This window comes from Mustela nigripes, chromosome 2 (genome assembly GCF_022355385.1).
Source record: "Mustela nigripes isolate SB6536 chromosome 2, MUSNIG.SB6536, whole genome shotgun sequence".
In the NCBI taxonomy this organism is placed as follows: Eukaryota; Metazoa; Chordata; class Mammalia; order Carnivora; family Mustelidae; genus Mustela; species Mustela nigripes.
The window spans coordinates 54,827,004-54,844,091 of record NC_081558.1 but is presented as its reverse complement, the minus strand read 5'-3'; the positions used below and the strand labels follow the sequence as shown (position 1 = coordinate 54,844,091).

Here is a 17,088-nt window from a genome sequence, read left to right as displayed (position 1 = left end):
ACATCAGGCTCCATGCTCCATGCAGAGTCTGCTTGAGACTCCCCTTCCCTCTCCCCCTTCCCCACTCTAAACAAATCTTCAAAAGAAAAAAAAAAAAGCTGAGTCGTGGAATATATAGAAAAACAAGTTTTCTCTTACCTCCCCCCCACTTAGATGAGATGGAAAGGCTAGAGGGAGTGGGAGTGGGAGAAACACCCTTCCCTGGGTAGGATTAGACTCTCATAAAATCTTTTCCCTGAGAAATGCTCAGAGTTTATTTTACGAAGATTACTCTTCCCCTTCCCCTGCTAGAGCCACCAGGGAATATTTCTCAGCAATAAGCTGTGAAAAACAGGTGGGGTTCCTGGAGGCAAAACCATAAAGGTGTGTGGTGTCCCTTGGGCTGTGGCCCCCAAGAGTTCCTTACTCAGATGCTAATCAACACTCAGCCTCCCACATACCATCAGTGTTCCTACCAGCTCTGGCTCCAGTGGCTTCTGCTCCAGGGGACTCTCCAGATTTCAAGGCAGCAGTTTGCCTTGCACTCAAGCACTCTGATGCATTCAAGGACAGTCATTGATTTTGTTTGTCCACCTTTCTCTTGATGTAAGGGCAGGAATGACAACTTCAAAACTCCTTGCTGCCTGAGCTGAAACCAGAAGTCCTTTCAGAAGTGGGGTGTTTATTTCCCCCTTTCTTAAGTATTTTATTTTAAAGATTTTATTTATTTATTTGACAGAGAGAGTGAGAGATCACAAGCAGGCAGGCAGAGAGGGGGAAGCAGGCTCTGGCCGAGCAGAGAGCCAGAGGCAGGGCTCTATCCCAGGACCCTGAGATCATGACCTGAGCCGAAGGCAGAGGCTTAACCTACTCTGAGCCACCCAGGCGCCCCACTTTCTGAAGTATTTTAAAAACTATGCTGAGCTCCTGAAGAGTTTCAGGCAAGAGAGGGTTTGGTCTTAAAGTCCACAAAAGGCACTTCTGAAATGTCCCTTCCCACATTAGAAACATGAGTGTCCATATAAAACACAGGCCACAGTGCTAGGGCACGCCCACTGCCTGACCCAGGTGGAGCCCTTCTTGCTACTTAGAGCAGAGAGTCAGGCAGCCCAGGCTTTAAATCCTTATTCTACCACTGACTGGCTGTGTGACCTCTGGCCCGGCTAACCTCTCTCAACCTGTTTCTCTGCCAACTAAATACCTGAGTAACTATTGCACTGGCCTGCTGATGAGCTAAAGGGGGAATATGTGAAAAGCTAGCACAGTGCCTGGCACAAATGGCAGCCATAAGAGTCCTCAACCTCTCTGAGACTTAGTTTCTTCTGGCTTGAAATGAGGTTGATGAGATTGTAGAAGGTCTCGCATTATTCTTGTATGAAATAATTCATCTGATCAACAGTGCAGGAATAACTAGGGATAAGGGCAGAACTGGAACCCTCATTTACCACATTAAGAGCCTAGTGACCTTTTGTCCAGAGGCCTTATGATATTCAGATGATGATCAAGAAAGAGGCAGGAACAGAGATGTTATTTGGTAATTCTCACTTCCAACACGCGTGCACATATACACATATACACCCAACCACTAACATTTGTTAGTTTATTTTTTTTAAAAAAGGTTCCAATACAAGGCCCCAGAGTAGTGCATGCAAACAATGACCCTCAAGCTGTCATTGTCAAATGACAATCTGACAATCTGCTACCATAGTCTGTGACCTGATAGAGACCAGCTTCTCTTTGAGTCCCAAGGCCTAATTATGCCAATGTATGTCCAACCCACCACCTGGTACATGATGACTCAGAAGTATACTTTAGTATCTGAACAGCAAAGACACATTGAACTGCAAGTACAATGAGTAAGTGTCCTTAGTGTATTAGACATGGAAAAATACAAACAAGGCATAAAAAAGAAAAGCCAACTTCATCTGATGCCTGAATTCCCAAAGTCTCTTCCATACATTCCATACATGATCTTAGGTCTAGGGAGAGCTGCCAATGCCTGTTTGCCTCAAAGGACTGCAGGAAGAGTGAAACAGTCACATGAGGTAAGCACTTGAAGCTGTGGTTGCAGTTCATAGGCCATCTTTATCTACGCTAATGATAACCCATCTCTGTAAATCCAACTTTGTGCTTGTGTGAATTCTGGGAAACGTTAGGGATAGAGAATTCTAATTCCTGTCAGCTCTATGATTATAGGAGAATACAGCCATGGAAGAATTAAATAGAAGAATTCATGGAAGAATTCAATCACATCAGGTTTTAGTTTGGTTTAGTATATTCAGTGTTTTTTTTTTTTTTTAAGTTTAAAAATAAAGTTTCTTATAAGTGTGGTTCTTAATGCTCTTAGTTACTTACAGATTACTACCTGGGTTGATTTCAGGAAAAGGGTATGTTCAGAAAACTAGTCTGAATAGAAATCACTAGCTAATGAAGAGATATATTCTCACAAGAAAAGTAATTATGATGGAAAGCAGCATTTAGCTTCCAGAACTACCTGCTTTTTGGTGCAGAGAGCGTCATCCTCTTTGATCAGAGAGCAATGACAGACTAGCAACAGGAAGCATACCAGCCATCCATGAAACCCTCCATAATGACAGCAGGAAGTGCATGAGAAGGAAGAAAGTTGCCTATACCAGGCAAAACTTTAGATACCTGGTTGTCGAATTCCCAAACACAACAATCAGCAAGGCTGGGAACTTGGTTGACATTAGTAATCCACTCACATTCCTTTGTGAACAGAACCCCAATGCAAAGGGTCCTCCACACAACCTCCACCCATATCCCATTCCCGCACCCCTATGGAGGATCTTTTCATTAGCCCAAAGATCCAACAAATGCGAAAGAAACGTGAATAGTGTCAACAAAAATACAGACTACCTTTACATCACAGTTCTTCTAACGTTCTCAAGACCAACAGGGGTCTTTCTGGAAGGTAACAAAATGAATCTCAGCCTTCACACCAGTAATCAAAGTATGACCCAGAGTTAGTTAAGCAGTATAAAGTGACTAGTGGTCAGTTATTGTTCTTTAATCAAAAAGCATAATCGCAGGAACTCTACCTAGAGCTGAGCACACTTGAGTATCATAATGTCAGACATTAGTTAAGGATTATGTAAACCAAAGCACCAGAGCTAAATTAACAATTTCCCTTTCTGCCCTTAACTGATGAAGAGTTCAAGTGGTGTGGTGCTACTGGAATGTTCCTGTGTTGTGCCTCTTCAAACACTTTGATTTCTTAATACTAAATATTGGTAGGAAAAACCTCACTGGTGCCCCAGGTCAGCACAGGGTGAACCAAAAGGGAAGAAGGCTGATCAACTAGCCCTGAAAATCGTTTTATCTTCTGACTCAGGGAAGCCTCCATTCTCCTGGCAATGTTCCACAAAAGCTTCCTGATTATTAATCCTAAAGTACAGACTGGGCCCTCTGAAAAAGCCCAAGTCAGAGTAATTTCATCAAAGTCCTAGAGGAAGGTTTCTCCCGGGACAGACAACTGTTCCATTAGTCATTAGGAGAAACATCTGGGTAGACACTCTTCTCCCTAGTACTACTGCCTCCATCAACTGAAAAGTTCACCACTTCTATTTTCTAAACAGACCATGGTCAGACCCAGTGATACCCCTGGCACCGAAGTTTAACTTCCTGAAAGAGACAATCAAGGACTTTAACTGACAGGGAAATGCCCTGGTAGAACATCACCCCGTCGCCCCCTCTTAAAAAGAGGTGCTGGGCTCTCCTGGGTCTCAACAACTACCTTCATGGCAATACCTTCCCCCTTCTGCTGCACAGGTGGGATGTACCCAGCAGGGCAGAGGAAGTCCCAGGTGAAAGAACCCACAGCCTAAGGGGCACAGACTTCTCTCAGACCAGAGCAAGGTTTAAAGGAGTCCATCTTGTCTGTCTTGGCTAAAGAAAGTGCCCTGTAATACTGCATAAAGACCAAAGATGAGGCAGGAGCAAATGGACCCATGAGGGCTCCCCAATACACTGCATTTCGTTACACTCAGTAATGAAATTTAAAATCCCTTCTAAAGGGAAAACCCAATTAAAAAAAAAAATTAGAAAAAAACCCAGGAAATACAGCACATGAATGCTGATTCTTCCTGTTCTGGTTTCTACTTTATTATCCAACTGTGGTGGAAAAAACCTCCAAGTGCATAGCACGAAGCAGCAGATTCCCTGCCCTAACCTCTGTGCATCCTAGGTGTCCCCCTTCTTCCTCCCTCATCGTGCCCACCAGCCCCATCCTGCTCCACAGGCTCCTGCCAGGCCCTGGGCCCAAAGATGCCCTGCCCACAGTCAGTGGGGTCAGTGGGTGCCCCCCTTCTGTTTGGCCAGGGTGCGCTTCAGCTCCCTCAGGTTCTCTGTCAGCACTTCCACCTCATCCAGGCGGCCACACTGCTTGGCATCAAAAATGTACGCCTTGATGTTATCAATCTGCTGGAGGAGGAGCTCCTCCTCTATGGGCTCCTCGCCCTCGGGCTCACTGTCACTGTCCATCTCAAAGGGGTTGGTACAGGTACCTTCCTCAAAGGGGTTGCCAGGAACAGGAGGGCTTGAGGGCCTCTGGTGGGGATCCTCATCTTCCTCATCGAAGGGATTGGGTGCTGGACCGTCTGGGTTAGTGAAAGGATTCCCTGCTACACCCTCCTCTTCTTCCTCCTCAAAAGGATTGTATTCTTTGAGGATGTAGGCTGAAGGGCCAAAGGAAGGCTCTGTAGCAGGAGAGCTGGTAGTGCCCTCTGCTGTGGGGCTAGAGGGGTCTTCCTCATCGAAGGGGTTCAGGGAGGCCAGCTCATTTTGCTGTGACATGATGCTCTGGGGGAAGGATTCCTGCCCGATGGCTGGAGGCCCAGACCACACTCTGACTGGCTCGAGAGCTGTGATGGGCGAAGGGGTCTCCAAGGCTGCACTGCTCTGAACCGAGGAAGAGCCTAGATCCAAAGCATAAGCAAGGTGGGTAGGAGGCTCCCTGCTAGGCTCCAGCTGAAAAGGCCTGATTTCTCGGAAGTCCAGGGACCGAGTCCGTGTGTGTAGGGATGCAGCCCGGAACTGCTCTCGCTCTCGTTCCCACTCCCGTTCACAAAGCCTCTGCAGCTGTTCCCGCTGCAGGTCCTCCTCCTCGGCCTGCCTCCGGGACAGCTCAATGGCCTTCTCTGTCTGCTGCTGGTCATACTCATCCTGCAGCTGCCGCAGATTCTCCTGCAGTGTGCGTACTTCGTCCGTCCGCCCAGCAGCCTTGGCCTGTCTAATAAATGATGTGATGTTGTGGATCTGCTGGAGAAGGGGGTCTGAGTCTTCACTCTGCCCCTGACTTCCTGACAGTGGGAGCCAACCCTCAGCCTTTCTCAGGGGGGCAGGTCCCCCTTGAAGGGACACCACGTCCCCATTGGCCGCACGAGACGCCAGGTCACTCTGCCTTTCCTCAAACCGTCGCTGGGATTCCAGGTCAACCTGGGGAGACACCAAGGCCAAAGAGAAGAAACACAGTCACCAGGCCAATAGAAGACACACGATCAGCCACTCCTACAGTTCTGCCGTCCCTGGGGTGATGAGACTCCAAAATGCCCACCTGTGGAATATGGTACCCAATTGCTAAGTCAAATCACACTTTTTGTTTTTTAGAGGAAAGAAGAGACAGAGCCAGATTTTCAAAAATAAATTCGTGACAGTAAGTTAAGGGATAAAATTTTCTCAATCTTAGATACACTGGCTGTATGCTTGTCTTAAACTTACTCTGAGGTCTAGTATCACTCACCTACACTAGAATCTCACACAATGTTAAATATACACATTATTTTGCTTAGTGTTGCACATTCCAGAGCATTCTACAAAGAGCTCCCTGGTGTCTGGGTCCTCTGCAACCTGTGTTACAGGAAGAACTGACAGCCCTCCATGGTATTCTGGATGAGAGAAAATCACCAGAATCTCTGAAAGACAAATAGGTCTGACCTGGAAAGAAAAACAACTATTCTGAGTCTATAGAGGAAAGGCCAGAAAAGACCAGAAGAGAGATGCAAACCGGAGAGCGATCTCACAGAGGACCACTTGGGAGTCTGGAGCAGCCTCTGGGCTCAAGAGGCTGCAAGCATCCCTGTATTTCACTTGCCTGTCTCTCCAGGATCTTCTTCCTCTCCATTTCCTGTTTCCTTTTCTTTTTCAGTTCCTCAAACTGTTCTCTGGTTGGCAGTGACATCAAACCCAGAAGCTTTTCCTGTAGGGAGTCACAGGCAGTTTCGTATTTAAATTCTTTTAGGAAGAAGATAAGCCTAATGAAGTCTGTTTATAAGATCCCATCCGAGCTCCACACCCCCGCTACCCCTTCCCTGCTCTATGTTTCTCCACAACACTTCCCCCCATCTTATAAACTATATGTTGTAGTTGTTTCTTGTCTATCTCCTTCCAGAAAAAAAGCTTTTTGAAAACAGGAATATCTTTTTGCTTGTGGCAGGACACGCAGCACCTATCACATTGCTTGCTAGACAGCAGGCACTCACCAAATGACTGCTGAACACAACACTAGTCAAAAGGAGAAGGGGCCTAATTCTCTGCAATACGGTGCTGGAAAACCAACCCAACAGGGCTGTGCTAGCTTGCTCTGTCATTAAGCCCCTGATATGGATCACTGTGGCTCTCCCAAAGGGTGTTCCAGACAGAAGCAATTCAGCTCTAACCAGCCAGGGTTAGTCTGTCCATGAACAATCAGCTGTTTCCTCCCAAGGAATAGCCCAGGAAGAGTCCCTTGGGAGCTTATCCTGAGGAAGAAATGGCATGTATCAGTATGTATGTCAGGCTACAGTCACACCAGAAAAAGCAGGAATCTATCAGATGACCAATGAAAGGGGAATAATTAAAGGATGGTGCACAGAAAGTCATATTCTACAGCCATTCAAGCAGTAACTGTTTATTTTGTTTGTTTTTAAAAATTATTTATTTATTTGACAGAGAGAAACAATGAGAGAGGGGAACATGAGCGGGGGAGTGGGAAAGGGAGAAGCCGGGTTTCTGCTGAGCAGGGAGTCCGATGTGGGGCTCGATCCCAGGACCCAGGGATCATGACCTGAGCCAAAGGCAGATGCTTAACAACTGAGCCACCCAGGCACCCCAAACAGTAACTGTTTAAATAAAGACTATGTAAGAAGTGTTTATGATATAAAATTCAGTGTTAAAAAGACATAAATTTGTAAATATGCACTAATCATAACTACTTTATATAACGAATACAAATGAAAAAAAAGAGGAAAATATACCAGAATGATATGTTATGGTATTAAGGACATAGAATTAAGAAGTTTTTATTTTTCTCTGTAGTCCAGATTTTTCTCTAAATCTGGCATAATTGTATTTACAATTTTAAAAAATAATAAAGGTACAAATAGAGAACAAACCATTGGCATGATCTGCCTTCTGAGAGGCAGAAAAGCAGGGGAAGCAAATGAGCCGTTTCTGACACCACAAGATGCTTTACCTGCACAAAAAGTGTAGCTGAGTATCTGATCATCCTCTGCAGCCGCAAAGTGTTTGGATGTGGTGGAGGGTCCTGGTTCAAGCCTAAGGTTAAGATCTTCTTACTGAATCAGGACAAACACATCAATGTAACAGGCGCTGCCAGCCCCAGAAACAAGAGTGAAATCTTTGAGTTGCAGGGCTTTTGTGCCAGGTCCGTCCATGGAGGAAGTGGGTTAAAGACTCCCATGGAATGTCCTTGAAGGCAAAGTCCATTCCTTACCCTCTGGTCCTAGCTAAGGCCCCTGACACAGCACTGGGTATCTAACCATCACTCAGCCACTGAGGAACTTACCACACATGCAGTCAGTTCATGGTGAGTTCACCAACTTCATGGGTAAGTGACCATGCCTGGTTTAATATTCCGGTGTTACTATCTTAAAATTCCTTATTCTTTTTTTTTAAGGGAGTAGGCCCTGGGGGGTCAGTGAGGGACACCCCCCTGGGCCTCTGGATTGGGTTGAGTTGGGGAAGGCAGGAAGCAACTGGCTTTGCCAGGCTGGTACACAAGCTGAAACTGGGCCAGGGGGTTTGTAGACCGTGCTGGGGGCAATACTGGGCAGCAGGAGGCTGCAGCCACTTTAAGATCTGTATCTTGAAATTCTTAATAATCCTGACCAGGACTTGTGTTTTCATTTTGCACTAGGTCCCACAAATTATATGTTCAGTCCTGTAGAGATGGACGAACAAGGCTTCTTCATCTCAGTTCTCCCTCTGAATCACTATACTTTCTACACCTCAAAAAGCTCATTTAACCCCAACAGCCAGTCCATGGTTAAAAGGCAGCTCTTGACTTGAAGAAAGAATCTGGGTTTCTATCCTGGCTCCATGGCTTTGCCAGTTGTGATGCATCTTCTCAACTACAAAGTAAGGGTAGTAATGCCTACTGCACCAGCTAAATTTGACTGAATAAATGAGATGTGGATACAACCAATGGCTGATATAAAGATGGTGTCAATAATCAGTTCCTATTTCTCTAATATTAATGAACATCAGAAACCTAAACCAAGTTACTGAGATGTGTTGCATCCCAGAGCGGGCACTATTTCAGCCTGCTCCTCACACATATGCCCTGTCACCAGGACTCTGGGTACTGCCAGCCACCCACCCCCTCACTGAAACAGCACTTCCTCCACTCAAGGTAGCAAGTCAGACATCACCTCACAGGTCTCACCTTAAAGCATCTATGAGTTCGTATACTTTCTGCACTTCCACTCGAAGGTCACCAGCATGTTCCAGATTGTAGGTTGTCTCCCCAGCACTAAAGAAAAATCATGGAAATGTTTCATTCAAGTTTCACCATGTTGACTAGAGAGTGGTGTGGAAAAGGGCTCTAAAGGTTTAGGGTCTTACAAAAGGAGAAACAGCTAATTCTCTCCAAGTGGTATTATTTCACACTCTTGTACATAATGCAGGGCTCATTCCTTTAAGTGCTAATCAACTGGAAGCTGTTTTTAATTTGCAGACGCCACGTGGACAGATTTGTGCCTAGGCCTTTAAGGACTAGCTCTTAATGCTCATCATCAAAATAAATGCAAATGAATCTACTTCAGCCTACTTTCCCTGAACAATTTCATCATACCTAGTAAGACATAAGAAGTGGCTTACTAAATAAGCAGGTTACCCTGCATCCGAGGAGAAAGCAGTGGGCTTTTCTCACTCAAAGACTATCCCCAGGGAGAACACGAATAACGAGAAAGCTGACCAAGGAATCCCCAACATCTAGCCATACCCAGCATGGCACTGTATCAGTTGCCAACACTCCTGGGCCTCATGAACAATTGCTCCCCACATGAGAAAGGCACGTGGACACCAAATAAAGCAGGGAGGAGGGGCACCTAGGTGGCTCAGTGGGTTAAGCCGCTGCCTTCGGCTCAGGTCATGATCTCAGGGTCCTGGGATCCAGTCCCACATCGGGCTCTCTGCTCAGCAGGGAGCCTGCTTCCTCCTCTCTCTCTGCCTACTTGTGATCTCTCTCTCTGTCGAATAAATAAATAAAATCTTAAAAAAAAAAAAAAAAAAAAGCAGGGAGGAGATAGGGGATAACTGCCAAGGGTGGAGCAGGGGACTGCAGGGAAGGGCAAAGTGGCTTCATTCCACTTAACTCAGAGGAACAATAGCAGTTATTATGGGATCTAAGAACTGTTTGTTTACAAAGGTTTCACTCTGTCAGGCCTGAAATGCAAGTGCAGTTATGATGGCTTATTTTTAGCCTCAGTGACTAGCACATGGCCAAGTTGCATCAGTGCTCACTGAAAAGAAAATGACTTCAGAAGATCTTGCAGCTGTTAATGCAGCCCCAGCAATGGCCACTCGGCTCCCATCCTGAGGCAGCAGCAATTTAAGTTAAATAAGCAGAAAGGGCTGCTGTGCTGACCTGCCCTAGCTGGAAAAATCTCGGTGTGTGCTATAATTGGAGGATCCAATAAGGTGGTTTCATCATCTCAAACTGCAGAGTTTGCAAAAAGAACATCAGAGCAGAATTGGGAATACTTGCACTTTGTCTTGATATCTTCAAGTCCCATGGAAAATAACAAGGTTGACTCAAATCTGAAAGCACCGCCCCCACCCCTACCTGTCTCAGTCACGTGGACCAAACGTATTCCCCACAGGGCACCTATCACGTCTGGTTATCTTGCTCATGATTTGTTCACTCACTTACGGCTGTGCTCCCATGGTAATGAAGCTCCAGGGCAGCAGACACGGCCTTCACTGCTCATTGCTACAGCCCCTGTACCTAAAATAGTACTTGGCATACAACTAGCGTTCAGTAAATATCCACTGAATGAATGAGGGAGTAAAATGAGCTTAAAGCCCTTTAGAACCAGTCTTTGGAGAACGAGTAGGAGTTAGACATCTGGAAATGTGCTCAGCAATGGTAGTTTCCCAGCTGGATGGGGAGGCCCAGTGAGTGACCCACAGCTGTGTCTGAGGCACAAAGCAAGAAAAACAACAGACTCAGAGGAAGGAACCCCCGGGGGAACGACGTATTGAGGGAAAGTTGAGTGCCAGCTCATGACTGCCAGGAACACAGTTCTCCTTGCTTACATCCAGGAAGAAGATAGTCCTGCTCTAATTTCAAACCAGTGGGCACAGGTGGGAGGAGGGGTGTTGATTCCTGTACGTTCCAGGTAGGAAAAGAGCATGAGATAGGTGCTCCAAGCCAAGGATACTCCATTTAGGGGAGGCAGATATCAGAATTACTTGAGCTGCTTCTCCCAACCTACCCATAGGGAGGCTATATGCTTCACTAATCAAAATTATTGCTCAGTGAACTGCAGGTAGAAAAGAAAATGTGTCCTTTCCTCCTGTTCTCCAGAACTAGTGCTCTTGGAATGAAAAGAGGAAGAATGGGGCAGAGAAGGTACAAATATAAGAGAAGAGAGGCCCTAGGACTGTGGTGGCTGGGAGGGCTGGAGAAAGGTGTCCTCGCCTTATACTGTCTGCTGCCAGGGACTGCAGACGCCCAGTTGCTAGGACTGGAGGAAATGGTGGTGGTCCACAATGGTTTCTCTACTTCTTTTCTATTCCCTTCCTTCTTTCCCCTCCCCATGGGCTGGCATACACTGGGGGAAGGAACAGGAAGAGGAAGAGCCCCAGAACAAGAGTAGAGGCAGGGAGACATACAAGAGAAGGGGTGTGTTTGGCACAAACCAACTGGGTTTAGTTGCTCATACTTTGTAAGTCAGACATTTACTGACTCATAAGACCCTTAAGGACTGTGTAAATGAAAAAGTTCGTTTTCTTTTCATGTGAGATCCACACAATAGACTTAGAATGTGGTCACTGACATCATGAAGGAAAAGCCAAGCTTTGTGTTTTTTGTTTTTAAGTAGGACCCATGCCCATCATGGGGCTTGAACTCACAACCCTGAGATTGAGAGTCCCATGATATACTGACTGAGCCAGTCAGGAGCCCCAAGCTTTGTTTTATGGAGACAATATAACACACTGCCACAGCAAATGGGCAACTAAAAATACAGGTTTGCTCTAAACAAGACATATTTAGGGCGGCTGGATGGCTCAGTTGGTTGGGCATCTGCCTTCGGCTCAGGTCATGATCCTGGGGTCCCAGGATCAAGTCCCACACTGTGTTCCCCGCTCAGCGAGGAGACTGCTTCTCCCCCTGCTTGTGCTCTGTCTCTTGCTCTCTAATAAATACATAAAATCTTAAAAAAAAAAAAAGACACATTTAATTCCACATGCATCACTACAAAGGTGGCAGGTGGGTAATACAGGCTAAAGACAAAGGCAGATAATCCTCACATGAAAAGCACTGGATCCCATAAATACTTTTCTGCAGGTTGGGAAAAGACTTGCTGTAACCTGATTCTAGTGGTAGCACTTCAAATTCTAGCTCACGTACCAATAACCTGCAGAAGGAGCAATGCTCATAGAGAGTGTCAGCATATGTTTTCTGTAAAGGACCAGATAATATGTATTTTTAGCTTTGTAGGCCAGAGAGTGCCTGACACAACTATTCAACTCTGCTGCCAAAGCTACAGTTTGCAGCTACAGTCAAACAAATGGGCATGGCTATGTACCAATAAAATTTTATTCATTAAAAGAAAAAAGGGTGCCTGGGTGGCTCAGTTGGGTGACTGGTTGGGTGACTGCCTTCAGCTCAGGTCATGATCCCAAAGTCCTGGGATTGAGTCGTGCATCAGGCTCCAGGCTCGATGGGTAGCCTGCTTCTCCCTGCTCCTGTCCTCTCTCATTATCTCTGTCTCATTCTCTCCAATAAATAAGTTAAATCTTTTTTTTGAAAAAGCTATAACAAGCGTTGGCAAGGATATGGAGAAACTGAAAAGCACATGCATTGCTGGCAGAAATGTAAAGTGGTGTAGTCGTCTTGGAAAACAGTCTGGCAGGGCCTCAAGAAGTTTAAAACCTAGAATTGCCATATGACCCAGCGACTCTACACCTAGGTAGAAACCCAAATGAAATAGAATTATACGTCCACAAAAACCTTTTACAGGAATATTCACTGAAGTGGATAAATCCAATAGCCAGAAGTGGAAAAATCCAAATGTTCATCAACAGACTAACAGGTACACAAAATGTTGTGTATCCATACAATGCATTTGCATGAGTGGAATGGAACCCTAACACGTAGGGCCACAAGGATGAATGTTGAAAATACTACACTATGTGAAAGAAGCCAGACAAGAATTATGTATTTATACGAAATGTCCCAAAGAGGCACGTCCATAGACAGAAAGCAGACCAGTGGTTGCCAGGGAGAGGGAAATATGCTGTGACTACTAACAGGGGTGGGCTTTCTCTGGATGATAAAAATGGTTTGGACAGTGATGATGGTCTTATGACTCTGTGAGGAACCACTGACCTGTACACATGAAAAGGGTGTATAAATTATTATTAATTTTTTGGTGTGTAAATTAGGTCTTAGTTAAAAAAAGAAACAGGTGGCAGGCTAGTTTTGGCCCATGGGCCAAAGTGTGTCAACCAGTGCTCTAAAGGAAATGCCTGCTCTAAGCCCTGATGCCTGGTGCCAGCCTGAAGCAGTATTCTCCGAGGCAGCACACCAGGCGCACTGTCCCTGCTCACCTCCAGTGCCTACTGTCTTGAGGCCCCTCCCCAGCCTGCTCCATCACAACTGGGGTCCCTTGAACATGGCTACCGAGGACTGTAACACGTGCCACACAGAAATACAAACATGACAAAGATTCCCCACAGCTGGTTATAGAAGGAAAGCAGCCAGAACTAAGATTGTAATTTTCAGCTACTGAGGAACTATGCTAAAAGTACCCACAGTCATCACTGAGTTAGAAAAACAGAGGAATAGCTTACTTTAATGATGCTGCCATCCTGATGTATTCAGGAGCTTTTTGGTCAACTTTCTCCATGCAAAGTCGTAATTTCTGAGGACAAAACAAAAGATGTGAGTGGTGCTCTCAAGGTACAAACAAGTTATGCTGCATCAATAGAGATGTATTTAAAATGTACAATTTCCAGGGTGCCTGCTGGCTCAGAGCACGCAAATATTAGTCTCAGGATTTTGAGTTCAAGCCCCACATTGGGAGTGGAGTCTACTTTAAAAAAAAAAATTTTTTTTAATGTATAGTTGGAAATATGCAGTGTTTTCTTATTCATTTTTATTGTTGTTATCAATTTCCTGATTTACAGACCTCCTTTACAAGCAGTAAATCTTGTAGGAAGGAAAGAAGTGAGGGCAGAACTTTTGACAGGATGTTTTTGCCGGGAGCAAAGCCTTCCAGGACACAAGCCAATGAGTTTACCAAGGCAGAGGAAAGGAATTGGTCGCTACATTCTTTCTCTGCCAGGTGATGAAAGATACTAGCAAAAGGCATTGCCAGGGCTCACTTCAAAAATGAAGGAAGGAGGGTATGCCTGGGTGGCTCAGTTGCTTAAACATCTGCCTTTGGCTCAGGTCATGATCCCAGGGTCCTGGGATCAAGGCCTGGATTGGACTCCCTACTCAGTAGAGAGCCTGCTTCTCTCTCTCCCACTCCCCCGTTTGTGCTTTGTCAAATAAATAAATAAAACCTTTAAAAAAAAAGTGAAGGAAGGAAAAAACAGGGTGGCTATTTATAAAAATGAGTTATCAAGTCATGAACTCCATACTTAGGATGGATAATGGCTACATCTGTAGCTCAGGGCAGGGTTTCATTAACACCATTTCTAGTAGTCTAAGTATTTTTGTGGTGATTCCAGAAATGCGGCCATTATGACCCACAGATCTGCTAAGAGTGACCACTCAGTGATCAATAGACAAATATACAGATGGTCCCCAACTTAACAATGGTTAGAGTTCATGATTTTTCAACTTCAAAACAGTGCAAAAGTGATGGGCGAATGTAGAAACCGTACTTGGAACTTTGAGTATGGCTCTTTACCCAGGCTAGCGACATGCAGTACACTTTCCCATGATGCTGGGCAGTGTCAGCGGCCACAGCTCCAGGCCACGTGATCACAGGGTCAGCCACCAATACCCTTACAGCCATCCTGTACTCCTACAACTTTTTTTCACTTTCAGCACAGTATCCAGTAAGTTACATGATATTCTCGGCACTTTGTGATCAAACAGATTTGTGTTAGCGGATTCTGCCCAACCGCAGGCCCATGTCAGTGTTCCCAACATGGTTAGTGTAGGCCAGGCTCCCACACTGGGGGGTTTGGTGTATTAAAGTACTTCTGACTTCTGATGTTTTCAATTTGGGATGACTTTATCAAGATGTGGCCCCACTGGAAGTGGAGGAAGGCCTGGGCGCTCTTCTGTTCAGGGTTCTACACGAGCTGCTACCTCCACCAAGCTTATTTCCCCTTCCCATCTCCAGTCACCTGCCTATGAAACCTCCAGCTGGCTAATCCTTCTCAGCCTGCAGGTCCCCCTGGCCACTGGGAGACTAAGGCAGACTCATGCCCTGTCTGACTCTGAATCCCGTTTTTGCATGGCATATGTTCCTCTCTTTCAAAGTGTGCATCTACCGAAAGTGTTTTGGGATTGCTGGTGGTAATGACAGCAGAGGCATTTGAATGAACTTAAAAGGGAAGCTCTCTGCCCATGGGCAGTCACTCAAACCTATAATGCCTGAAGCTCCCAAGTGAGTTTCTCAGGACTCTTCTGGCCCACTGTTCATACCTGCTCCAGCTCCACTACCCCTCACCCACAAACCCTGTCCACACAGCATGGCAACCATCCTTCCTCCTTTTGCCCCTGGGCCACCAAAGTCTCCAACCTCCTGCTTTCAAGTGGGCAAGGAAGGGTGATGGAACAAGGTTACTGCAGCATACCCAGGATGACTCTGTGAATCACCCATGACCCTGGCTAGGAAACCATACCAAGGCCCTTTAGCAGAAACTAAAAATGATTCAAAGGAATGACTTCCCAAAGCATTCTCCAAAATATGCAGGCGTGTACAAAATCAACAGGCAAATCTGCATCTCGAATCAGACCCAGGACCACGCACAGTGAGTCACCTCATAGAGCTTTACAATGTCGGGGGTGTGCTCCTTCTCATCAATCTGCTGCTCTCTCTTAAGCAGCGTGTCCTTGCAGTGTGTACAGCAGCGGATCCGGTCGTCATCCTTTTCATCCAGGACGGAGCTTACACTGCTCACGCTGCTGATACTGCCCCGGCGGGAGCCATGGACACTGTTAGGTGACTGGCTGGGGCTGGTGTGGGTGCTCAGGGAATCTTTGCTGGCACTGGTGAGCTTGTCTGTAAAGCACAACACAAGACAGTTGGCAGTGAGCCTGCAGCCTCCAATCACCCCACTGCTCACAACAGAGGGGAGGCCACAGGAGCTGATCCAGATAACAGAGGAGGGGCCATAGGCACTGATCCAGGCTGTGTCTATGGGCAAGAAGCACCACACCTTTGCTTTCCCAAGGTCAGGCTCTGGTGGGAAGGACTCCCACTGCCAACCAGGAACAAGACAGACAGCCAAGGAAGGTCTCTCCTTGAGGCTCTGAGGCCCATTCCTAACCTGACCCAACACAATCTACTTTCTGCCCAGACTATCCTGATAGACTTCCCCACTCCCAAACATCTGACTCCTACCCCTTCCAAAGCTCAGCTTCCAGAAGCCCTACTCTATTCCTTGAGGCAAAAACAATATGCTCTTCCTATCAGGTCCTACCATGTCATCCCTCTTGGAGCACTTTCTGCTTTTCTCCCTGTATAATAATTCTTCGTACACCCAGAGCTGCTCTATGAATCTGTGACTCTGGGAGGGTAGGAACTGTCTTATTCATACTTGTACCCCAATATAACCAACAGGGCTATCCCACAGCAGCGGCCCAGTAGATGTTAATTAGCAAGATAAGAAAAGTGAATAGTGTTTCAAAAGCATTGCTTATGAAGTCTCAGGTAAGACAGAAAGTCAGTCTCAGGGAGAAAGGGAAGGTTATCAAGGTAATGTGTGCCTGCTGGATGTCAGAACTGGACAGAGGAAGCACCTCCTTCTATCCCATGTTGTCCAGATGATCTGTAGCCAACAGCAGAAACAGAGTCAGCAAAACTCCTCAGGACTGCGAAACTACCCCAAATATTCGAGAATTGGCCTAAAGCCCATGAGATAACGTTTAGCAACTTTTACCCACATAAGACTCAAAGTTTTAGACCCTCTGGTTCCACCTAACCTTGTAGTCACCATCTGCATAATTCTCAAACATGTCCTCTACACTCCCCCAACTATTCTATCCTGCTCATCTACCAACCTTCCCCCAGGGCCCTCCCACAGCTTCGCTCCTACTCTGCACTCTACCCAGGATCTCTCCTGCCCTACCTCTTTGAAATCCTGGCTGTCTTTTAGGCTCTTCTCAAACATCACCTCCCAAACCTGAGCATCCACACTCTTGATTCCTTCAGCACTCAGTGTCTCTCATATTATGATGTTACAGTCTGTTCTATATGACAATAAAGTGTGACTTTTATTTCAAAGGAAAGGACTAGCCTGCTGCTCATTTTCTAAGACTCTTTCTTATAGTCTCCTCTCAAAGCCTCAGCTGCCACTTCCAAGCAGAGCTGACAATGATTTGGTCAGCTCTCCTGGGTGTCTGATGCAACTTCTCTCACAGTACTTATCTCTTTATAAAGCAATTATTTGTAAGTCTGT

At 46.0% G+C, this 17,088-nt stretch overlaps 1 protein-coding gene across 1 annotated transcript in view; it reads right to left on the bottom strand.

Moving 5' to 3' along the window:
• Positions 1-1,565: 1,565 nt before the first annotated feature.
• The window catches only part of RBSN (rabenosyn, RAB effector), a 29,557-nt gene continuing 14,034 nt past the window's right edge, over positions 1,566-17,088 (bottom strand). The window contains exons 7-12 of the mRNA XM_059390385.1: positions 15,448-15,689; positions 13,297-13,367; positions 8,660-8,746; positions 7,448-7,550; positions 6,089-6,193; positions 1,566-5,433 (exon numbers count right to left, since the gene is read on the bottom strand). Of these exons, the coding sequence (XP_059246368.1) occupies positions 4,288-5,433; positions 6,089-6,193; positions 7,448-7,550; positions 8,660-8,746; positions 13,297-13,367; positions 15,448-15,689 (1,754 nt within the window). The 3' untranslated portion in view covers positions 1,566-4,287. The remainder of the gene's footprint in view (positions 5,434-6,088; positions 6,194-7,447; positions 7,551-8,659; positions 8,747-13,296; positions 13,368-15,447; positions 15,690-17,088) is intronic.